Source organism: Eretmochelys imbricata, chromosome 4, assembly GCF_965152235.1.
Source record: "Eretmochelys imbricata isolate rEreImb1 chromosome 4, rEreImb1.hap1, whole genome shotgun sequence".
Classification (NCBI taxonomy): domain Eukaryota; kingdom Metazoa; phylum Chordata; order Testudines; family Cheloniidae; genus Eretmochelys; species Eretmochelys imbricata.
In genome coordinates this window covers 95,623,619-95,649,830 of record NC_135575.1, presented here as the reverse complement: position 1 = coordinate 95,649,830, position 26,212 = coordinate 95,623,619, and the positions used below count along the sequence as shown (strand labels likewise).

General features: G+C 40.5%; 1 protein-coding gene across 1 annotated transcript in view; it reads right to left on the bottom strand.

The window, feature by feature from the left end:
• The window catches only part of CORIN (corin, serine peptidase), a 315,814-nt gene that overhangs the window by 260,032 nt on the left and 29,570 nt on the right, over positions 1-26,212 (bottom strand). Inside the window, exon 2 of the mRNA XM_077814583.1 lies at positions 7,543-7,684. Coding sequence (XP_077670709.1) covers positions 7,543-7,684 — 142 coding nt within the window. The remainder of the gene's footprint in view (positions 1-7,542; positions 7,685-26,212) is intronic.

Sequence of the window (26,212 nt, the reverse complement as noted above, 5' to 3'; positions counted from 1 at the left end):
TTGTATATTTTACTGTAATGTAAATAGAGCCCAGAGTGCCCCTCTGCAGCCTCAGAGGTGGGGGGCTTTGTCTGGGAAAGAAAACGCCTTTGCCCCTTTAAGGATTGCTGCATCCCCTCCCTTCCTCATGGGCTTGAAGAGAGGAGGAGGATGGCACTCTGTTGCTGATTGGTAGGACAGAGTGCAACATAAGCCTATTCACTCCCACATACTCAGTGGGGAGGTCTTATAAGCCCTTCTGCCTGCTCAAGGGTGCCATTCTGTGCTAGGAAGAAGAGCTTCCCCCTCCTTCCTCTCTTGAAATTAGAGTAGGATCCAGTGTGGCAGCCTTGCTGTGGGTATTATGCTAATTACCTTTATGGGGCTAGGAAGGAATTTTGCCCTCACTGCCAAACTGGCCTGGGAGGGGTGGGTTTTTTACCTTCCTCTCAGCAGTGCAGGGACTCAGTGGGGTAGGTTCACTTGTAAAACTCATTTTGTCACAACTGGCACAACTTGGCAGGTGCCCAGTTCAGATTGTTCAGTAAGGGGTCTGTTTCCCTGATCAACTGGAATTGGAAGTGGATTAGGAGAAGGTATCCCCTAAAGAAGGTGGGGCAGAGCTCCTAATGTCTGATACAATGAGGAGACAACCCCATCTTCTCTACCCTCTTATCCCTTATACAAGGGGAGAGTGATAGGGAGCATGAAATGGTGCTGGGTGTTAGGATATAGATATTCAGGCCTGCCTGTAAAGGTCTGTACTTTAAGAATTTAGGTGTATTCTTATCACTTGGCTAGTTAGAGGTATAAAAGAAAGAATCAAAATCACTGTCTGCCAATGTAAGGTCCTTCTCTTACTGTGACAGTCTGGGGCCCTGTTCTTAGGCTAAGGCCTTTGGCTAAGCAGCAGAGGCAGCCATAAGCTGGGAAGCGACCGGTCACCTCCTCACATTCCAACCTAGTCACATTGAAAAAAGGTGCTATTGGGCTGTTAGGCACTATCAGGACAGGATTGTATTCCTATCAGCTCCAGAGAAAGGGAAGTGCCTAGAAAATGTAAAAGAAAACTTAGTTTGATAGCATCCTGTCTGGCAAGAACTCACTTATCAATACTGGGATGTGAAATCCTCACTTCTGTATTGTCTTGCCATTATAGTTCCCACTTTGCTATTGTTTGTCTGTATAATCTCTGTCTGGTTCTGTGATTGTTCCTGTCTGCTGTATAATTAATTTTGCTGGGTGTAAACTAATTAAGGTGGTGGGATATAATTGGTTACATAATCATGTTACAATATGTTAGGATTGGTTAGTTAAATTTTAGTAGAATGATTGGTTAAGGTATAGCTAAGAATATTACTATATAAATTAGGGGCAAACAGGAAGTAAGTTGGGATTCAGAAATAAGGAAAAGGAACTTGTATTTAAGCTTGCTGGAAGTTCACCCCAATAAACATCGAATGGTTTGCACCTTCGGACTTCGGGTATTGTTGCTCTCTGTTCATGTGAGAAGGACCAGGGAAGTGGGAGAGTGAAGGAATAAGCTCTCTAACACTGGGACCAATTTATTGGGGTGGGGAGGATGATGGCAGCCATTCAGATTGCAATAGGAGGGATGACCTGCACTGAATGAGTTATTGCCCAGTAGTTCTTAGATGTATTGTTTAATAAAGCTGTGGCCTTGCTAAACCACATTTCTGGTGTCTTGTCTTTCTGCCTGCATTGCCCAAGACAACATAGCATAGGTACCTATTGGGGCTCTTATAAACCTAAATGAATATAACATTGACCTAAAGCCACCACTGCATCTCAGAAATCAGTCTGAAAGTCTGTAACCATGTTAATCAATCCCGTTGCACCGGCCACTGAGTGTTGCTTGGCTGGCTCCCCGGCAACGCTTTTGCTGAAAACATGTCTCGGCCACCACACTAGGTGTGCGTGCACCCCAGCTTGCCACATTTATTTTTTGGGTGGCAGAAGTCACTTGAAGATGGAGAAACCATTCTGCATTAGATACAATGGTGTCATGTTCTGGCAATTTGATTGGGAACTGGGCTCAGAGCTACATGTATTGTTCCAAGCTTCCAGGGAATTCAGTGATGGGGAATTCTTTAAAGGGAATTAGTACATGGAGTGGAGGCTTGCAGATTAGGACACATGGAGGCTGGTTCTGGATACTATCTTCTTGAAATGCTTCCCTGTCCTATTTGCATGTGGAGAGACAGATTCAAGAATAAGCAGATAGTTTTCTTGTCCAATGCCACATCCCTCTGCACACTATCTCCCAGGAACAAGTGGCTTGTTCACACTTTTTTGTTAAAGTTCCTAACTCTGAACACCTGTTTATAGCAAATCAGACTGAGTATTGACAATGGCATTGCTGATGTTTTGTCTTGCTTCCAGAAGGTCAAGTTTTAAGCCTCTATGCCAGGAGCTACTGTGGATTCTGAGGTTATGTTATATTTTGGAAACTTGAGGCCTGATAACACTGAGACTAGGAGGAATATCAGTAGCCCTTAGGGCATGGTGAACATAAAATGTTACGCTCTCTAACGTCTCATTATTCACGGCTCAAGATGGTTTCCTTAAAAAAAAAAAAAAAAAAAAAAAAGCAAATTTTCTGTGGCCTTAATTCAGTTATAGCAAGCCATTCCACTATATCTGTGCAGCCAAAAGGCATTTCATTTTGTACCAGTACGGCTAGCTTCCTCAAAAAATGTAGGGGTTTCATATTGTGCACGCTAACCAAAAATGCTCAGTGACTGAGAATCCACCACGACGCTTAGTAAATTGTTCCAATAGTTAATTATTCTCACTGTTAAAAATGTATACCTTATTTCCAGCCTGTATTTGTCTAGCTTCAACTTCTAACCACAGGCTTATGGTATACCTTTTTCTGCTAGATTGAAGAACCCATTATTAAATATTTGTTCCCCACGTACATACTTATTGTCTGTAATCAAGTCACCCCTTTACCTTCTCTTTGTTAAGCTAAATAGATTGAGCTCCTTGCTTCTATCATTGTAAGGCATGTTTTCTAATCCTTTAATCATTCTTGTGGCTCTTCTCTGAACCCTCTCCAATTTATCAACATCCTTCTTGAATTGTGAACACCAGAACTGGACACCATATTCCAGCAGCAGTCGCAATAGGGCCAATCACAGAGGTAAAATAACCTCTCTCCTCCTACTCAAGATTCCCTTTGTTTATGGTAGAGGACCACACAGAAGTAAGTATATAAGAAGTGAAATGCTGTATCTACACAAGATCCTCCAGATCCTATTTCTTGGTCTTTTTTAATAACTGACTGACTTTCAATTATGTTCCAATGAATATCAAATAGTTTTGTTTTCCCTACTAGAGTTTGCTATTGCTAAGCAGCTGTGCCCCATCGAAAATTTTTTTATTTAATTCAGAAGTGACTCAATGTTGTTTTAAAAATTATTCAAAGGTGAAGGATAATTAACTTCTCAAGCCAAAAACAGTAGTGAGCGATGTTTTCTAGCCTTTGTAGGAAAAGGTTTATTTTTAAAGCCAGTAATATTTGCTTGATTACTCAAGAAGCAAGGTACCACTCAATGTGAGTAATGATTGTAGAACATGGCCCATAGATTATAAATGCAAGATTACGTTCAAGATGGTCTTCTTGCTTTATATTTAACCTCTTCTAAGGGGCTATTCAAACCATGGCGTCAGTTATTGTTTTTTTTTAAATAATCCAAATGAAATCTACTTTAACTTATTGTATTTCTATCAACTGCTCCTTTTATTTAAAAGGAAGACAACTCTGTAAGTTTAACACGTACCATATTTTAAAATGTAAGCACATTTGTAAGTAAAATCTGTAATGTCCTAACAAAAAATTTAAAAAAATAATAAAAAAGGGGATGTGCCTTTTATAACTATTAAACAAGAGTTAGTTTAGAGATTGCCCCCTGCCACACAGAAATCAGAGAGCTGTTCTAAACTGAGCCTATTCATTTTATTTCTCATTTTTATGACATCTGAAATTTTCAGAATGTCTTCCCTTTCTGCCTCTTTTCCCCCATCACATATCAGCAGACTATGTAGGCTATGATGCACCATAATATGATTTCTCTGTAGCTTGTAACTCCAGACAAATTTAAACTGTATGAAGTGGCCTTAATGGATCATTTTATGAACCTCCACACTCACTCTAACAACTAGCTCACAACTATGCTTCTGTCAGGAGAGCAAGAAATTAGGGTCCAATCTCATCAGGTGCTGATTATTCTCAATGCCCATCAATATCAAGGGGAGTTGTAAGAGATTAGAACCTTGTAAAATCCACCCCTTTGTTTCCTTCAAAGTTTAATTATTTAGGCAGTCCACAAACTAGCCTATGGCCCTTAAAGAAGGAGGATTCCCAATCCCCACTCTCTCTTTCTCTCCTCTGTGATATGACCCAGCCACTTAATAAAGTAGGAGTGTCAGGTTTGTTCTGAAAGCCAAATTTCCTCAACAGCAGCTGAGATCACTGCTTTCACTTCATATGAGAAGAACAAAGCATCCTCTTGATAGGTTCAGAAATGTGCCATATTTTCTGGCAAGTAAGGGATAGAAGAACAGCCAGAATCAAGAAGCATACGCATATAAAAGAATGCAAAAGCTTTCAGAGAAATATATTCCTTATTTCTGCAGTGAGATTTTAAACTAAGTGTGACTTTTGTGTATGGAGTTTAAAAGCCCCTTGTTATATCTACTTTAACATAATTTTGCCAGATAGTCATATTAATTTGCACCTCCTTGTTCATTACTTACATTGCCTTTTCTTCTCTGCATACAGATTAATAAAATTTCATGGCCCAATTTTTCAAGGGTGACTAGTGCTTTGGGGTACCTTACTTTAGACACCTTAGAGGGGCCTGATTTTCAGGGAGTGAGTGCTCAGCATTTTCTGAACATCAGCTTTTTAAAGCATCTCAGGTAGGATACCTCAAATCACTAGACTATAGAGCTGTACAGCCCCAGTTGCCTCATACTGGATTCCAGATTTATTTTACATCAGAACTAGGAAGATGAGAACAGCCTATCCAGAAGTCTGCATTAGGATAAGGAGAAAGTCAGAAGGTTGATACATGTATATTTAGCAGGGTGAATGGAAATATTTTATATCAGCTCAATACTATGTGTGCACATACGTGTGTGTACCTGCCTTATGAAAATAATTGAAAACAGCAGCAGTAATAGAACATTTTCCTAAAAGTTTTCAATAAGAAATTAAACTCTTTGCCTGCAAAATGGAGCCAAAATGTTCCCAATTTTCTAATAGACGTAATAACCAAAGTTAAGAAGAGACAGTTAATTTCAGCAATAGAATGTAAAGTTCCAAATGACACATTGAAATTCTCCATTCATGTTTCAAGCATCTATTATTCTTTCTAGGGCACCAAGGTGTAGTATGTGAGCACAGACTAACAAAGCTTAAAAAGATTTTGTCCTTTCCATTACAAAAAAGCTTTTTTTCATTCCTTAAAAAACACACAAATCTAGAAGTGATGAAAGATATCAGATTTACAGCACTGGAAACTGATCTGATCTGAATTTGAATTAATGACCTGGATGTAGCCTGTTACATTATTCTGACATCACATACACTTTAAGGATGCCCTTAGAATTATCCATTTATTTCTAGACAGCCTGGAAAAGAGGTCTACTTGTGTCATCAGTGTGCTTTAAACTAAAGCTGTTCTAATTGCTCTAGGAAAAAAGAATAATAAATAATCATCAGAATAATCTTAAAGGATGCTGGAGACAGTTTTACTGATTTATGGGTGTCCCATACATTAGACCTAACCAATAACGTTGGCTCTGATTCTCCTCACACATATACTAGTTTTACACTAGTGTAATTTCATTGATTTTAGTGGTTTATGCTGGCTAAGTAAGATCAGAATCAGGCCCCTTTTGCCTGAGCATTTTGCAGTACAATTTCAGTATCTATTATGTAGACACTTTCTTCTAAGGAATAGATTGAGTATGACAGAAAAACACACCTACCTTTCTTCATCTACTTTCTCATTTAATAGTGAAAATCTAGGGCAAAGGATATAAAGGATTCAGATGGAATGCTAAATACCAGGAAATGAACTGGGGGTGGGGTATCACATTTCCTAATTGTCAGACTTATATGATCTTAATCCACTTCAGTCTGTTCTCAGTTTAAAGATAGATCCCAAGACTTATTTATCAGTCACCACATTCATTAGGTTTTTATTCTGGCCACCCATCCTAAGCACAATGAGAAGACCAGACATTATGGGTCTTGTTGCAGGTCATCCTCCACAGACTGAAATGAATATAAAGATTCAATGTGACTTGAATTTGGCAGAGGCAGAGCTGTCACCTGGATACAGATTCAGTTTTATTTCCAGACATCCTAACTGCTTCAATTATATGGTATTTCTTTAGACTGATTGATTTTTTAATAGGGAAAGAGCTGATAATTTTGTATATTTTACTATCTTTCTGGAACTGGCAAAAAATGCACATTCCTTAGTCTCCCTAAGAGAAGTAAAACGCTGTTTCATAGATACATACTTCAAGTGAAAAAGGCAGGCAGTATCATCCAGCACTGAAATAAGAGACAGCTATGCTGCTAAACCACTGAATGCATTTCAATAAAAAAAAAAAATCTTTAAGAGCAAAAAAACCCCCCAAAAGTACACAAGCAACTACAACCCTACAGTACTGTACACAACTAAAAGCAAAAAGTTATATAATGTGCTATCTACTTTCTCTCTCATCACAGGTATGATTTAATTGCAGGCACGTCAACTTTGCTGTGAAGGTAACCAAGAACTAGCTTTTTTTAAATTGTTGCTCTCTAATAAATCATTAATGTGTTAATTCCACATCAAATTTGCAATTAATTAATGGACTGAGTAACTAACAAATTAAGTATATCTGCAAATCTATCTTCAGTGAAATATGATTGTGGTTCTGAAATCATGTGTATTTAAAGTTAATAACAAAACACTTATATTTTATTGGTGAAGGAGAGGAGATCTTGTAGCCTGTTCAGAAAGTTTTATTGCTATTTGTACATTAACTTTCTCCTGAAAATAGATATTAGGTTTATAAATTGGTGTGTGTAATGGTAAAGGAGCAATATGTTGTGCCACTTAGAGATATTTAAATATATTTATTTCATACACACACACATATATAAAATATATATATTTAAAAACTTATCAAAAAGTGCTTGTAAGAGTTACTGTTGAAAACAATCAATATAATGTATGTCCAAGGCAGCAAGTATATCAAAAATTAATTTTCAGAGACTCAAAAATTGTTTCCCCCAATTACTTTTTAATTATTTTTAAACATAAACAGTCAAAATCAGGTATTCTCTGCAACTGAAGCAGCATAGCAGAACTTGAAAAAAAGCATAATTTACTTAGTTTTATGTGGATGTTCTAAGACATTTGTTTACATTCTACAAGTAGACTACACTGTGAGTTTATAGTGCTTATTTGTATCATCTTGTTAAAATACAACTATATTTCAGCTTCCTTCTCTTTAGTTAAGACTAATACTCACCTACAAAGGTAAGCAGAATCACCAATAGGAGGATGAGAGCACAGATACATGGAATCAGTATTAGTAGCAAAAGTCGAAGGTATTTGGCAGAAGCCAGCTTCTGAGAGCAACCATCCATATTATCTTCATCTGTTCCTAAGACCTGAAACACAGAAGAGTTCAGTTTTATCATTCTGATGTAACTCGGAAACTCCAATGATATATTTTAAGACTAGTGTTATCTGATACACATAACAGCAGTACTGCAGAAATATATGCCATAAATATATTTAGGTCATGAATGAAAGGTAATATAAAAATTTAAACTGGCCTGTCAACAAATAAGCAGTACACATAAGTTACATGTTTAACTCATTCTTCAATGTGTCAGAATGTATAGCTCCACCACCAGCATTTCAGAAACTTGTTTGCTGAACTTTTTAAATGGTTAGGCTGAGTGAACGTCATTGCATTTTGACAGTCATAAAATACATACAAAATTTTAAACAATAGAGGCTAAATTCTGCCCACCTTACCCAGATGTGCAGAAAGTAGTCCATTAAAAAAACAGTTATTAATGGCTGCATAACTGACTCCATCTTTTCAAGGATATATTATTAAGGAATCTGTCAGTCTGTTATAAATCCTGTTTTAAATAATAATACTCAGCTCTTAAGCACCATGATGCTTTTACATCTTCAACACACTTTACAAACTGTAAGTTATTATTCCTCACTGCACACTCTGAAGCTGATAAATATTATTTCCACTTTATAAATGGGGACATGAAGGACTAGGGATCTTAAGTTGAATTTTCTGAACTCAGTGGAACTACTCAATGGGCATAAAGTTAAACATGTGCAAAAGTCTTTGAAGGATCAAGTTTTAGAATGCATGATGTACCCAGAAAAAAAAAAGTCCTTATATGCCAGAACTGTATTCAGGCCTATGCTTCAGTCTACTAGAAAAATACTGTCCTTTTTAAACAGAGACAAAACAAATTATTTACATGTTTAACAGGAAGAGTGGATTTATTGTCATTCAATTTTTGTAAAAGTACATACATAATCCTGGTTTTAAAAAATTTAAAATTCTACAAATTTTTTTTTTTTTTTTTTTTTGCTTGAAAGACTAGGGTGAACAACATGCATTTGATAAGGTCATAGGATGGTAAAGTTATTAATTTCAGACTGCGTCTCCCCTAAAGCTGACTTATCAGTTGAGTGATATGAGCAATTATCTAAGTTCTTTGTCAGGAAAATCTAAGTTAAGTATCCTCACACCTTCTTGTCAACTGTCTAAATGGGCCATCTTGATTATCACTACAAAAGTTTTTTTCTCCTGCTGATAATAGCTCATCTTAACTAATTAGCCTCTCACCATTTGTATGGCAACTTCCAACTTATCTGTATATATCTATATATATTTTCTTACTATACGTTCCATGCTATGCATCTGATGAAGTGGGCTGTAGCCCACGAAAGCTTATGCTCTAATAAATTTGTTAGTCTCTAAGGTGCTACAAGTACTCATGTTTTTTTTTGTGGATACAGACTAACACAGCTGCTACTCTGAAACCAGTCATACTGAAGTTTGTCCCTTTTGCACTTGATAGAGGGAGACAGTGACAGGACACAAGAGTACAAATGCATCCATTACCATGACAGTATCTTACCCCAAACACATAGAAAGGGACTCTGGGAAGCTGAAATCCATAACCTATGACTGGGATCTTTGCCCACCATATAAATGCCAATGGTTAAGTGTTCTCCCACTGGTAGTTTCTGTTATAAATGCCTTTTTGTGGAGAACAGGATACCAGATTGTCTGACATAAACCAAAGTTTGACTGCTGCTTAAGAAACTGTTTCTTAACACAGAGGTCTTACTTATTTATGTCCTAGGCTTAGCCCTCCCTTTTATGGAGGTGGCTGAGAAGATTGCAGATGACAAGTATCTAGAATAGGATTCTTTGGCATCATCCAATCCATCCAGTCCTAGAATGGCACAAACAATACTGGTGTGCAAGATGGATGCGAGACAACTCCCCATCCAAATAACATAGGAGCTATCATCTGTTTTTGATACGATTGATTATGAGTTGCGGGTGACCAACTTGTATGGACAGGAGGAAATTACCAGGATTTCATGACTGTGGTTCCATTTATTTCTTTTGAACATCACTGGGTAATGTTACTCATCTGCACTGAGAACCCTCCAGTATGGAATCCCACACAGATTTCTTGTGTCACCATTGCTGTTCAAAGTAACATCGAAAACTGATATGGCAGCAGCATAGCCTGAGCTATTAGCAGTAACTCATGATACCCAAATAAGCATTGCTACCTCTTCTTATCACAGTTATTCAGTCTCAGCACAGTTGCATTGTCTGGCTCAGGTTGCAGGTCAAGCTACAGATGATAGAGATATTGCTTTCATGACAAGGAGAGCATTTGAAGCTGTCACTTTGGGGCCGGGGTACTGCTAGCTTTTGATATGGTTTTCCCGAGTGAGTTGACAGGACTCCCAACTTAGAGGCCACAACAAACTGAATACGGAAACCAATGTTTCATCAGTTGCCAGGAGTACTTTTTTAACCCCAAAATACTCAGAAGTTGCAATCTTTTTTCTGGACTAAGACCAGAATCCAGGCTTTTGTGACCTCTCAGCTAAATTACTGCAATGCACTCTTTAGGTTGTATCTACTGCACAGTATGCACAAGATTCTTCACCAATGAGAGTCCATGAGCAGAACTTGCGGTCTAATGTTCAGCAAGTGCACTTCAAAAACTAATCATTTCAGTTTTTAAGTCCCACGCAAAGCCTATTGAAATCATCCTGGCTCATAACCATTGACAGACACCTAATTCTCCATGAACATGTATTTAGTTCTTTTTTTAATGCTGTTATAGTTTTGGACTTCACAACATCATCCCCTGGCAAAGAGGGAATAGTATTCCAATAGTAATAAAGTCCTTCACTATGGCTATTCCAGGAGATAAAGGACCTTTCATGTATAGCTGACAATGGTGGGAACTATTGCCCAATTGCTAAAAGTAACTGGCAGTCAGTGTAAATGCTGACCCATGGCAGTACCAAAAGCTGAGCTTAAGAATAATGGAGATATAATATCAGACATCATAACAAAGTTTTGTAGTCACGTACAGAACTGAGAAAACAGCCAACAGTGTAGGACCATCAATTTACTTAACTAATTTTCAATTTTCTTCCTTGTGGAGAAAAGGAGATTTAACATTGGTCCTACATGAGATCTTAATTCTTTATTCTGTGCTGTGTGGCATATAAGTGAAAATATGAGAATAGAGTTGCAGCCACCATAGTACATGTCATGTAGAGTCATGTAAGGCGAGTCATGTAAGGCGAGAAGAGTCATGTAAGAGTCATGTAAGGCGAGACCTAAAAACATGTTATGACATACCTGTCATGCCAGTGCAGACATGAACTTCTAAAAGCCCTTCACCATGTGTTCCTCAGTCTCTGTGAGAGACAATTATCCGAGTGCTACTGACATCTTTGTGAGCCATCGTATGCAAGAATCTGTGTACTAGAGATGTATCACAGGAATCAGAAATATTTAAAAGCATGACCAGTAATGGTCAAAATGGTTATAAAGATCTTAAATGTTGATTTAATAGTTTTCGTATCTACCTATTGCTAATACATATTTTAGATATTTTCTTTATTACAATTCAGTTGCTAAAGGCAACCAAAGTAAATCCTAACTATTTCACTGACAATCTACTTTCACAGATGTTAATGGGATATTACGGAATTATTAGATATAAATTTGTATCCAGTGACTGCCCAGGAATTGAATGCTGAAGAGATAATTTTATAAAAGACCCTTAATTGCTAGCATAGTGATAACAGCAAAGCAAATATTTATAAAACAACTAAAAAGGACTGTTCTGTTTTTCCTCTTGCAGAAGGAGTTCTTATTACTCAAGCAGAAACACTAGACTAATTTAACATTACCATCAGTGAATCATCAGGAATAAACTCAATAAACTTGTTTTCTTTCAGTTGAGCATCTTTATGTTTTTTATTCACCCACATATATGGAAAATGTGAAATAACTAGAGGTTGTTCTGACAGAGGGCCATTCTCTAACACAAATGAGAAAACTTGAGGATATTGATTAAAAAGACTGGGCCTTTTCAGCTTCGAAAAGAGACAAGTAAGAGGAGATATGATAGGTCAATAAAATCATGAATGGTGTGGAGAAAGTGAATAAGGAAATGTTATTTACTCCTCCACATAACACAAGAACCAGGGGGTCACTCAATGAAATTAATAGGCAGCAGGTTTAAAACAAACAAGCAAAAGGAAGTACTTCTTCACATAACACACAGTCAACCTGTGGAACTTATTACCCGGGCATGGTGTGAAGGCCAAAACTATAGCAGGGGTCAAAAAAGAATTAGATAAGTAGATGGAGGATAGGTCCATCAATGGTTATTAGCCAAGATGGCCAAGGATGCAACCCCATGTTCTAGGTATCCCTAACCTCTGACTTCCAAAAGCTGGGAGTGGATGACAGGGGATGGATCACTCAATAATTGCATGTTCTCTTCATTCCATCTGAAGCACCTGGCATTGGCCACTGTCGGAAGACAGAATACTGGACTAGATGGAGGATTGGTCTGACCCAGTATGGCTATTTTTATGTTCTTATGTCCAATAGAGTTAATTATAAAAGCATTCCACTTGCTATATTATAGAATCCCTGACGCCATTGTCTTCCCTGCCACCACCCAAACTTTGGGATGGGCCAGAAATTAGAATCATAAGGTCAGAAGGGACTACAAGGGTCATCTAGTCTAACCCCATGCCAATATGCATGATTTGTTGTGGGTAAGCCATCCAAGACAGATGGCTATCCAGCCTCCTTTTGAAAACCTCCAGCAAAGGAGCTTCCACAACCTACCTAGGCAATCTAGTCAATTCATGCACCAAAATTTGTCCTAAAGTAAAACTTTCGACTACTTGACCCTCAGGAATAAATGCCACCCCCATCACAGCAAGGGGTATATATCCAATAGAACCAACAGGGGAAAGACAAACCCTGGAGTCCTGAGAGAAGGGGCCAAGGGAGGGGCAAGCTTGACTGCTCAGGGCTTTCCCACTCAGAATACATGTGACAGGTTTCAGAGTAACAGCCGTGTTAGTCTGTATTCGCAAAAAGAAAAGGAGTACTTGTGGCACCTTGGAGACTAACACTGCACTTAGGACGGAAGAATCCAATGCACCACTACAGACTAGGGACCGAATGGCTCGGCAGCAGTTCTACAGAAAAGGACCTAGGGGTTACAGTGGACGAGAAGCTGGATATGAGCCAACTGTGTGCCCTTGTTGCCAAGAAGGCCAATGGCATTTTAGGATGTATAATAGGGGCATTGCAGCAGATCGAGGGACGTGATCGTTCCCCTCTATTCAACATTGGTGAGGCCTCATCTGGAGTACTGTGTCTAGTTTTGGGCCCCACACTACAAGAAGGATGTGGAAAAATTGGAAAGAGTCCAGCGGAGGGCAACAAAAATGATTAGGGGACTGGAACACATGACTTATGAGGAGAGGCTGAGGGAACTGGGGATGTTTAGTCTTCAGAAGAGAAGAATGAGGGGGGATTTGATAGCTGCTTTCAACTACCTGAAAGGGGGTTCCAAAGAGGATGGCTCTAGACTGTTCTCAGTCGTAGCAGATGACAGAACAAGGAGTAATGGTCTCAAGTTGCAGTGGGGGAGGTTTAGGTTGGATATTAGGAAAAACTTTTTCACTAGGAGGGTGGTGAAACACTGGAATGGGTTACCTAGGGAGGTGGTGGAATCTCCTTCCCTAGAAGTTTTTAAGGTCAGGCTTAACAAAGCCCTGGCTGGGATGATTTAGTCGGGGATAGGTCCTGCTTTGAGCAGGGGGTTGGACTAGATGACCTCCTGAGGTCCCTTCCAACCCTGATATTCTATGATTCATTCCCCCTTCTGAGAAAAGGGAGAGAAGGCTGGGGGATGGGCTGAATCCTAGCGGTGAGGATGAAGGGGGCTGACCCTGAATATTGGTTATTTGACAGGGAGACCAGTTAACGCTGCACTGGACCCAAATAAATGCCTGGTTTTGTTTTGGTGTCTCTCCCCACACTACAGCTAATAAAGTTGCAGCCTTCCACTTTAAAAATTCATCACTTTGCCTGCGTTTATTTCTCCTGCATGTCCTGATCAAAGTTATGTTGTTTAACTATTGCTGAGCTGGTGGACAGGGTGTTGTAGCAAGAAGTAGTACTGTAAATGCCTCCTGTAGCATGAGAGTACATAAACTTCCCTGTATAAATAAGACAGATATAGACTCGTAATGACAATACCAAAGAGTCATAAAAGGTTGATCCAATGAGGGTTTCTTTCAATTAAGTTATGGGCTCACTGGTAGTCTGAAAACTTAACCTTCATTTTGTGCGGTAATAAAAATCATTTTTCTTTAACCTAATCAGTTTCCATATCAAAACAGGTGTCAGCTGTGAATATATAGCATGCTTAAAACATCAGACTGCAGGCTAAAACATTCTCTCCTACTGAACTGCTATTAACTGCTACTTAGCTGAGCTCCATTCTTCCTGTATTGATTGCTATAAAGAAAATAAAACTTGCAATAAGCATGAGCTAATTTTAATTCAGTCTACAAGAAAAACCTAGTCTGATGATAGCCAAAACACTCCTTTAATCCCCACTGTCCACAGCGCAGCTGGCTCTCTCAAGTGAGAAAGACTCATTCTGTCCCATTCTGCTACTTTGCCTGCATCTGGTCTCAGCCCACTGTGAACCAAATGTGGGGGACAATGCACAAGAAAGATACAGAATGGGGGACATCAAAAAAATCAAAATGCTGTGGGAGTCATTCCTTCAGTTGAAATATTTTTCCTGTAACCTCAGTTTCAAAATTCTTTATTTCTGATGTAAACAATTTTCAACAAATGTGTTTGTCACAGGGGTAACTTTGGGACTATGATGAGGGACATTTGAGTGATACAGTGTTCACTATGTGTTAGAGCAGGGTTCGGCAACTACAGCCTGCTGGCCAAATCCAACCCGCCAGCCATTTTAATCTAGCCCTTGAGCTCCCACTGGGGAGCGGGGTCTGGGGCTTGCCCCACTCCAGCGCTCCAGCCAGGGAGCAAGATTGGGGGCCACTCCATGGGTTAGAACATATGTTCAACTTAGCCATCAATTTTCCATGCCTTTGTCACCTCAAGATTACATAACTGCAATGTACACTACACAGGGCTACACCTTTAGTCAACTCAGAAATGTAAAATAGTTCAGAAGGCAGTAACTTGCTTGTTAAGTAGTTTCCCACCACCAGCACGTAACAAGAGTGCTCTGTGATCTGCACAGGCAGCCTGTGGATCACCAAATTGAGCTCAGAGTGTTAATATTGACCTATAAAGTCCTAACTGGCTTGGAATCTTCCTGTTTAAGGGACAGGCCCTCTCCCCATGCCATACTGCTACACCTGTTGTGAGAAGAGGCAATCAAACTGGAGCTCCCTCCTTTTAAAAGGGAGGTAACTGCTGGTATGCTATTCTTTGTGGGACCTTAGACTTTGGAATTTACTCCAACTGCACACCACCCCACACTTTGGTCAGGGAACAGTGTAGGAGCATCGCTTTTCCCAGGTTGTTATTGAGGAAGAAGTGAGCTGACGGATGGGAAGTGCTCACTGAGGCTGGAGTCTGTGGCTACAGTCTGTTTCTTTTCATTACCTTCTGGTTTGGAGAGAGGCTGCTGTATTTCTGTATATTTAATATATGGTAAGTGCCTTCTTAGAGCTTTAGGTAAGTACCTATTTTATGTTTACAAAAACCTAAAAAAAAAAACAAATATACTGCATGTATGCCAAGGCTTGGTTTAGAAATCAGAAAGTTATTAAAATTCAAACTACAGGCCTCAAATCTGACCTGAAGCTAAGCTAAACGCAGCACAGCTCAGGATGAAATAGGGCAAAGGGCTGGGAGGAGGATGGCTATTTGCCCTCTTTTTAGTTTCCTTGGTTTCTGGGTATCCAGCAGAGCACTGGTTTAATCTGGTCTCCAATGTAGATAAAGCCAGAACAGCTTTATGCCACCCACCCTTACAGCTCTCAGTGTAGAGAGGTAGTAGGGGAGAGGTGCTACATTCCTCAGGAAGGCTGCTGCAGTTAATTATAAATTAGAGCAGCCCTCCTGAGGAATGCAGCACCTCTCCCCCTATCATTGCTCTACACTGAGAGCTGTGAGGGTGGATGGCATAGAACTGTTCTGCCAATTCCCTGCCCCCTGGGAAACCCCCTTTTCCAGGAGTAATATCTCAGCACTGGTTCCACTATTTTAACTGCTCCTTTTCAACAATGAGTTGGTAGCGTAGTATAGCCATAGTGCAAGACAGAATCATAGAAATGTATGGCTGGAAGGGACCTTGAGAGGTCTAATCCAGCCCCCTGTGCTAAGGCAGGACCAAGTAAACCTAGACCATCCCTTACAGGTGTTTATCCCACTTCTTCCTCAAAACCTCCAATGATAGGGATTCCATAACCTCCCTTGGAAGTCTATTACAGTGTTTAACTATGCTCATAATTTGGCAGTTTTTACTGATATCTAACCTAAATCTCCCTTGCTGCAGATTAAGCTGATTCCTTCTTGTCCTACTTTCAATGGACATAGAGAACAACTGATCGCTGTCCTCTTTGATCAGGCCCCTCCTCAGCCTTCTTTTAGAGACTAAAAATACCCAGTTTTTTACCCTTTCCTCATAGATCACGTTTTCTAAACCTTTTATCATTTTTGCTGCTTTCCTCTGGATTTTCTCCAATTTGTCCACATCTTTCTTAAAGTGTGCAGCCCAAAAGAGGATACAATACTCCACCTGAGGCCTCACTAGTGCTGGATAGAACAATTACCTCCCATGTCTTACATACAACACTCCTGTTAATACAACCAAGAATTATATTAACTTTTTGCAACTGCATCAAATTGTTTGGCTCATATTCAATTTGTTACCCACTATAATCCCAGATCTTTTTTCTGCGGTACTATTGCCTAGCCAGGTTTTCCTCATTTTGTAGTAGTGCATTTGATTTTTCCTTCCTAAGTGCAGAGCTTTGTACTTGTCTTTATTGAATTTCATCTTGTTTATTTCAGGCCAATTCTCCAATTTATCAATGTCATTTTGAATCCTAATCTGTCCTCCAAAGTGCTTGCAACTCCTCCCAGCTTGGTGTCATCCACACATTTTATAAGCATCCTTTCCACTCCATTATGCAAGTCATGAATGAATATGTTGAAAAGCACTGGACCCAAGACAGACCCCTGTGGGACCCCACTAGATACATCCTCCCAGTTTGACAGTGAACCATTTAACAGTCTTTCAATTAGTTATGCACTCACCTTAGTTCATCTACATTTCTTTAGTTTGCTTGTGAGAATGTCATGTGGGACAGCGTCAAAAGACTTACTAAAATAAGAATATATCAGGTCTACTACTCTTCTTTCCCCCTCCTCCCCGCATCCATCCACTAGGCCAGTAACCCTGTCAAAGAAGAAAATTAGGTTGATTTGGCATGATTTGTTCTCGACAAATCCACGTTGACTATTACTTATTGCCTTATTATCTTCTAGGTGCTTACAAACTGATTGTTTAATAATTTGTTTCAGTATCTTTCCAGGTAACAAGGTTAGGCTAACTGGTTTATAATCCCATAGTGTAGGCTAGAATTAGAATCACTATACCTAGTTATATATCTCAGTGTGGCAGTCTCCATGGTAAATAGCGCCAGGTTGTACTAATGACTATCATGATCTCCATACGTTTTATACTGTGAGCCAGGCATATCTCCTAATTTCCATAAAATCCAATTACTCAGCCCTTTCCAAAATTTATAATGGAGAAGGAAGAAAGAGGACATTTATCAGAGAACTTGGGAATTGGTTTTCCTCTCAAGGGAAGCACTGCTGAACACCTTTTATCACAAAGTGCAATGATTTGTTAAGTATGATTTCCTCAACACTGCACAATGCACGTGTGTCATGGAATCAGTAAATTGTAGGAGTCAGAGTAACTTGCAGTTAGACAGATAGCCATGGATGCTTCAAAAGTCTTACAACCTGATTTTGCTGAATTTTCAACACAATTTTGGCCTACAAAGTACTTGAATTGGTGACAAACTAACTCAAATTCTAGGCTCTTTCCTTGTCTGTAATAGCTGCAGGTAAAGGTGTAAAAACAACGAGGAGTCCTGGTGGCACCTTAGAGAGGCCTCATTAGTGCTACAAAAAGTAATTTTCCCTCTGTTGATATTCACCCCTTCTTGTCAACTGTTGGGAATGGGCTACATCCACCCTAATTGAATTGGCCTCATTAGCACTGACTCCCCACTTGGTAAGGCAACTCCCATCTTTTCATGTGCTGTATATTTATACCTGTTTACTGTATTTTCCACTCCATGCATCTAATGAAGTGGGTTATATACCACGAAAGCTTATGCCCAAATAAATTTGTTAGTCTCTAAGGTGCCACAAAGACTCATTGTTTTTGCGGATACAGACTAACACGGCTTACCCCTCTGAAAGGTAAAGGTGTGTGACCTTGTTGTATATTTGCACCAAACCTAGCACAATGATGTCCTGGACCATGATTAGGGGTCTTAGGCACTACAGTAACACTAATAGTAAGAAGATGATGGTGATAAGATTAAGCTTTAACATCAAGATATCAGCCTATTGGGTGAATTTAAGAAACATCATTTGAAGAGAAGACAGAAGCGAACAACCCTGGAGATGAAATATCAGCTGAATGAAAGGGATGCGAGTGTTGTGAAGGAACAATGTAAACAGAAAGGGATCACACTTAGTCATAGACTTGAAAGATATTCAGCACAAAGCTCTCAGTATCAGACAGAGAACAGACTCTTCATGAGAGACCCTAAGAGATTCTTTGATCTGGTGGGCATTAAAAGCGGAATAGGAAAATCGGAAAAAATAGAAAGCCAGTAAGTAATGTGGAAGCTACTGGAAGGAAATCTGGTATGAGAATGTACAACATAATCAGACAGAGGGCTGGATTAAAAATGTGAGAAATTAAAAAATCACACAATAGAAGACGATGCAGGAATATCAAAGAAATAAATAGATGAGGTACTGAGAGGAATGAAAAATTGGAAAGCACCCAGACAGCTGGGGTGCATGGATTCTGGCTGAAACACCTAACAACTCTCCATGATTGTTTATTTGAATAACTTAATAAATGTTTGAAGAACAGATGCCCAGGATGGATAGTGACAGGGAGAATCATCCTCATGCAAAAACAGAAAGAAGGACACAGTGATCCTATGAATTACAGGCCAATCATGTGTTTACCAACTATGTGGAAACTTCTAACAGCAATTTTGGCAAAGGAGATCCAGATAGTGCTAGCTCGCATGGAATGCTGCTTCCTGAGCAAAAAGGTAAACATTCAAGGGACAAAAGATCACATCAGGCTTTACAAGAGAATCACAGAAGATACAAAACAAAATGAAAAATTTAGAGATAGTGTGGATAAACTACCAAAAAGCATATGACATTCGTGGATCATCAAGACACTGAAAATGCACAAGATTCATCCAAAGATCGTTTCCTTTCTACAGCGATCTATGGTTAACAACAGGAACATTCTGTTGGGGAAAAAATAAACATCTAGGCCTGTCATAAATATAAAGGGAAGGGTAAACCCCTTTGAAATCCCTCCTGGCCAGGGGAAAGCTCCTCTCACCTGTAAAGGGTTAAGAAGCTAAAGGTAACCTCGCTGGCACCTGACCAAAATGACCAATGAGGAGACAAAATACTTTCAAAAGCTGGGAGGAGGGAGAGAAACAAAGGGTCTGTGTGTCTGTCTATATGCTGGTTTTCTGCCGGGGATAGACCAGGAATGGAGTCTTAGAACTTTTAGTAAGTAATCTAGCTAGGTATGTGTTAGATTATGATTTCTTTAAATGGCTGAGAAAAGAATTGTGCTGAATAGAATAACTACTTCTGTCTGTGTATCTTTTTTGTAACTTAAGGTTTTGCCTAGAGGGGTTCTCTATGTTTTTGAATCTAATTACCCTGTAAGATATCTACCATCCTGATTTTACAGGAGGGATTTCTTTATTTCTATTTACTTCTATTTTTATTAAAAGTCTTCTTGTAAGAAACTGAATGCTTTTTCATTGTTCTCAGATCCAAGGGTTTGGGTCTGTGGTCACCTATGCAAATTGGTGAGGCTTTTTATCCAACATTTCCCAGGAAAGGGGGGTGCAAGTGTTGGGAGGATTGTTCATTGTTCTTAAGATCCCAGGGTCTGGGTCTGTAGTCACCTAGGCAAATTGGTGAGGCTTTTTACCAAACCTTGTCCAGGAAGTGGGGTGCAAGGTTTTGGGAAGTATTTTTGGGGGAAAGACGCGTCCAAACAGCTCTTCCCCAGTAACCAGTATTAGTTTGGTGGTGGTAGCGGCCAATCCAAGGACGACGGGTGGAATATTTTGTACCTTGGGGAAGTTTTGACCTAAGCTGGTAAAGATAAGCTTAGGAGGTTTTTCATGCAGGTCCCCACATCTGTACCCTAGAGTTCAGAGTGGGGAAGGAACCTTGACAAGGCCCTAAAGTGAATAAAGCCCCTCAAAATGCAACAGGCAAAATTGCTAACAAGGCTTGTATGTGATTTACAAACATGGTGCTCAACATAGAGCAAAAAGTCGCTTGAAAAAGTTAAGCATATGCTGATGTTAGGGCATGTTGTTCTGCATAACTTTCCTATTCAAATAAGAAAAATAAAGGTTATGTTAATGAATAATTTAGGATGTTACAGGTATACTGAACAAAGATATTAAAATATGAAGAAAACAGCTGAATGGTAGAAAAGAAGTGTTACGTTTTGTTAGTTAAATGTTAATGGTTTATGACAATGTATGTTAAATGGTAAAAGTATAGTTGATATAATGTTAAGGACTTGTAACAACATCAAATTATGAAAGACTGAGTAAATGTACTGCCGGGTACATGAAATGTTAGATGATATAGAAGGATAAATTAATGTATAAAAAGGAAAAGTGAACGAAGGCCCAAGTTGGAGGACCCAGTCCAGAGACTGAGACAACCATCTTGGAGAGCTTCCCAGTACCCCAGAACTTGGTAATTTGGGCCCCTACCTGTTCCATCTTATCTGTCTTATTGTATGTCATATGTTTATAACCAGAAAATATAAGTGACAACAATTCAGTCTGAAAATGCATAAATAAAGGAGAAAATTGACTAAGGCTAAATCGGGTGGACTCATGCTGTAGTTTCCCACCTTCCTACTTGACTCTATCTGGAAGGGACTCTGATGAGACCCAAATTGAAAAAGAAAATCTTTCAAGAGGATTCCTTATCACCAACGCTTTTCAGGATAGCAATGCTGCTGCTGACATGGATGTTCAAGAATATAAATTGCAGATCAGCAAAGAGCAACAACCAGTTAACCAATTGTTGTACGTGGATGACCTGAAACTACATGGACAGCCACAAAAGGAGATACAGAGATTGACGACATGTAGAAAAGTTTAGTGAAGATATAAAGCTACTAGTTGGCTTGACTAAATGTGCGTCAGAAGAGGGGCAAACTTGTACAATCAGATAACATACAAGTTAATGAAGATACTATCCAAGATCTCTCAGCATGGCCCCTACAAGTACCTTGGAATCAGGGAACTGTTTGAGTTCAACGTAAGTCAAAGAAAGACTATTACAGGTTAATAAAAACTACTCTAAGGACAAAACAACTTGAAGAATTTGATCAAAGCCATTAATATGTGGGCGGTAACTAGTTGTACGGTAGACTGCTGGATTGATAAAGAGGAAAGAAAAAAATTGACATCTAAACAAGAAATCTCCTGGTGATGTATATGTGACCCCCTTTTCTGTTTCTTATTTCCTGGTGTTCAGCCGAAAACCTTATTGCTGTAATTATAGCTACTCTTCCAACTTGCTCTGAGTTGATATGGAAACATTCCCAGACAAGGTGGCAGTGACTGCAAACAAATAGTTGCTATTTCAGCACACTAGACTGAGTGCAGGAAGTTGTTCACCATGCTCAGGAGCTGTTCTGAAGCTGGTATGGAAGGCTTCGTTAAGGAAAGACATTCTTGCATGAACACACATACACCCTACTCCTGGGGGAATTCTGCACCAAAAAATTCTGCACACAATATTTTAAAATTCTGAAAAAATCTGCATATTTTATTTGTCAAACTAATACTATATAATCATGCTAGTTTCAATTATTTTGGTAAATGTATTTCAAAATACCTGTCAGCAACTATATCTGTAACAATACAGGTAACAAAAAAATTCCCCCAGGAGTAGAGAGTTAAAGAAACCCCTACCACCCTAGTTCTTGTTTCTCTGCCCCCTCTTCCTCAGAGCCTATCTGGGGGGGTCAGACACCCGCACCCCTACCCCCAGAGCCCAGCCATAGGGCACCCCCCAGTCCAGACACCCGCACCCCCTATCCCCGCAGAGCCCAGGGATCCAGAGGGAGAGAGACAGCCCGTTGCTAGGTCCCAGGCTTGTATGGAGTTTCCAGCACACCACCTCCTTCCTTCGGAGCATGCCAGGAACTGCAGCTGCTGGGAACCCTCCAGTTCCTCCTCCCCCTCTTCCTAATTTACAAATTAGGGAACTGGGCTTGGCCAGGTCCAGCGACCTCTAGTGGTAGCCAGCAGCTCTGCAGCTCATTTCAGCAAGGGAAAAAGGAAATTCTATGCGAAACATTAATTTTACACAAATTCTGCACTGCATAGTGGCACAGAATTCCCCCAGGAGTAACACCCTTAGTTAGAAGCTGGAGGCTCCTGGCCAATCAGTAGTGAGTCCTGTCAGAGGTACAAAACTGCAGCCATTTTGAGCACCAGTCAGATCCAGCCCAGCTCTTCAAGGAGAAGACAAAGCTTACAGGGTAACCCAAATTGAATCTGTGGGTTGGATCACAATACAGTTTCTTTGCAGGAGTCAGTGAGATTGAGACTAAGAAAACACCATGAAGGAAGACTTGTACACTGGAGGCCAAATGTCTTCATGAGGTGTATCATATCTTTGAACCAAAGACAGTGTGCGAGCCTAACAACTACAGTAATTTACAGTTTTTCTTAAAGTTGTGTCTGTGCTCAATTGTGTGGATGCTGAAACAATTGGTTATGTAATACAACTAAATGCTTTATTTAATTGTCAAAATATCCAGGGTGAGCTTATGTGAAACCAGAAGGTCTCAGATTGTTAGAAGACCCAATCCCTGTATTTATTTTGGAAGGTATTTTTATATATATATTATATATATAATTAGGGCTTAGACCACAGGTTATATTCTTCATTTTAAAGGGAAATAACACATCTGTAGTTAGTGATGTTAGTCTAGCTAGGGTACATTGAAACTGCTGTGCTGTAACACTTTATCTTTGGAGCGTTATTCAGTAAAAAGAAATTTTGAAACTACTAAATGTGTGTGTGTGCGCACGTGCATAACTGTCTTATAAGAAAGACTGGTACTGGATTCATAAGAAGGGAAAGAAAGTGAATCCTATTATAATTTCCACTTAGTATTTAGAGGCTTCCCATAGAAAATCCAGTCTCTTGCAAAAATATGAATTCATGATCTGTGAAAATACTTTAAGTCAGATAGAGGAGTTCTGTAGCACAGAATTGGTAAGTAAGTTTACTTACCTCCCCTCTCTGTATGTTACTTATAGAATAATGAATATTAATCAAGACGTGAACAAGATTTGACAATCTGAAAAGGTCTGCTATCTGTGGAGGAACCAACTGACAATGAAGAATATAATATCAAAATATACGAGGAGTCAACCAGAGTAAAAGATCATCTGGTTGCAGTAACAATCAATGGTCGAGCATACATCCCAGTTCAAGAAAGGAGAAAGCAAATCACCAAAGAAAGACTTGAAAGACTTATGCAGAAATCAGTGCACAGACAGTGGTGGAGAGAGATCAAATGCATTCATGATTGAAGATTAACAAACTCCTGGCTTGTAGAAAGATACCTCAAAAAAAGAGAGACAGAGAGCCTCATTATGAGTGCACAAGAGCAGTTCTTCAGGCTTAACTACTGTTGAAACACAATTGACCAACAGAACTGTTCCCCAAACTGCAGAATGTGTTTTGAAAAGGAAGAGATGATGGAGCATGTGTCGAGTGCCTACAGGAGCTTGGCTGAGCCCTGGTCTACACTAGGACTTTAGGTCAAATTTAGCAGCATTAAATCGATGTAAACCTGCACCCGTCCACACGATGAAGCCCTTTATTTCGACTTAAAGGGCTCTTAAAATCGATTTCCTTACTCCACCCCTGACAAGTGGATTAGCGCTTAAATTGGCCTTGCCGGCTCGAATTTGGGGTACTGTGGACACAATTCGACGGTATTGGCCTCCGGGAGCTATCCCAGAGTGCTCCATTGTGACCGCTCTGGACAGCACTCTCAACTCAGATGCACTGGCTAGGTAGACAGGAAAAGAACCGCGAACTTTTGAATCTCATTTCCTATTTGGCCAGCGTGGCAAGCTGCAGGTGACCATGCAGAGCTCATCAGCACAGGTGACCATGATGGAGTTCCAGAATCGCAAAAGAGCTCCAGCATGGACCGGACGGGAGGTATGGAATCTGATCGCTGTTTGGGGAGAGGAATCCGTGCTATCAGAACTCTGTTCCAGTTTTCGAAATGCCAAAACCTTTGTCAAAATCTCCCAGGGCATGAAGGACAGAGGCCATAACAGGGACCCGAAGCAGTGCCGCGTGAAACTGAAGGAGCTGAGGCAAGCCTACCAGAAAACCAGAGAGGCGAACAGCCGCTTCGGGTCAGAGCCCCAAACATGCCGCTTCTATGATGAGCTGCATGCCATTTTAGGGGGTTCAGCCACCACTACCCCAGCCGTGTTGTTCGACTCCATCAATGGAGATGGAGGCAATACGGAAGCAGGTTTTGGGGACAAAGAAGATGATGATGATGATGAGGTTGTAGATAGCTCACAGCAAGCAAGTGGAGAAACCGGTTTTCCCGACAGCCAGGAACTGTTTCTCACCCTGGACCTGGAGCCAGTACCCCCCGAACCCACCCAAGGCTGCCTCCTGGACCCAACAGGTGGAGAAGGGACCTCTGGTGAGTGTACCTTTTAAAATACTATACATGGTTTAAAAGCAAGCATGTGAAAGGATTACTTTGCCCTGGCATTCGCGGCTCTCCTGGATGTACTCCCAAAGCCTTTGCAAAAGGTTTCTGGGGAGGGCAGCCTTATTGCGTCCTTCATGGTAGGACACTTTACCACTCCAGGCCAGTAACACGTACTCGGGAATCATTGTACAACAAAGCATTGCAGTGTATGTTTGCTGGCGTTCAAACAACATCCGTTCTTTATCTCTCTGTGTTATCCTCAGGAGAGTGAGATATAATTCATGGTCACCTGGTTGAAATAGAGTGCTTTTCTTCAGGGGACACTCAGAGGAGCCCATTCCTGCTGGGCTGTTTGCCTGTGGCTAAACAGAAATGTTCCCCGCTGTTAGCCACAGGGAGGGGGGAAGGTTGAGGGTGTAGCCACGCGGTGGGGGGAGGCAAAATGCGACCTTGTAACAAAAGCACATGTACTATGTATGTAATGTTAACAGCAAGGTTTACCCTGAAAGAGTGTAACCACTGTTTTATAAAATGTGTCTTTTTAAATACCGCTGTCCCTTTTTTTTCTCCACCAGCTGCATGTGTTTCAATGATCACAGGATCTTCTCCTTCCCAGAGGCTAGTGAAGCTTAGAAAGAAAAAAAAAAAGCACTAGCGATGAAATGTTCTCTGAGCTCATGCTGTCCTCCCACACTGACAGAGCACAGACGAATGCATGGAGGCAAATAATGTCAGAGTTCAGGAAAGCACAAAATGACCAGGAGGAGAGGTGGTGGGCTGAAGAGAGTAAGTGGCGGGCTGAAAAGTGTAAGTGGCGGGCTGAAGACAGGGTTGAAGCTCAAAGGTGGCGGCAGCGTGATGAGAGGAGGCAGGATTCAATGCTGAGGCTGCTGGAGGACCAAACCAGTATGCTCCAGTGTGTGGTTGAGCTGCAGCAAAGGCAGCTGGAGCACAGACTGCCACTACAGCCCCTGTGTAACCAACCGCCCTCCTCCCCAGGTTCCATAGCCTCCACACCCAGACGCCCAAGAGCGGTGGGGGGGCCTCCGGCCAACCAGCCACTCCACCACAGAGGATTGCCCCAAAAAAAGAAGGCTGTCATTCAATACATTTTAAAGTTGTAAACTTTTAAAGTGCTGTGTGGCATTTTCCTTCCCTCCTCCACCACCCCTCCTGGGCTACCTTGGTAGTCATCCCCCTATTTGTGTGATGAATGAATAAAGAATGCATGAATGTGAAGCAACAATGACTTTATTGCCTCTGCAAGCAGTGATTGAAGGGAGGAGGGGCGGGTGGTTAGCTTACAGGGAAGTAGAGTGAACCAAGGGGCGGAGGGTTTCATCAAGGAGAAACAAACAGAACTTTCACACTGTAGCCTGGCCAGTCATGAAACTGGTTTTTAAAGCTTCTCTGATGCGTACCGCGCCCTCCTGTGCTCTTCTAACTGCCCTGGTGTCTGGCTGCCAGGCGATTTGCCTC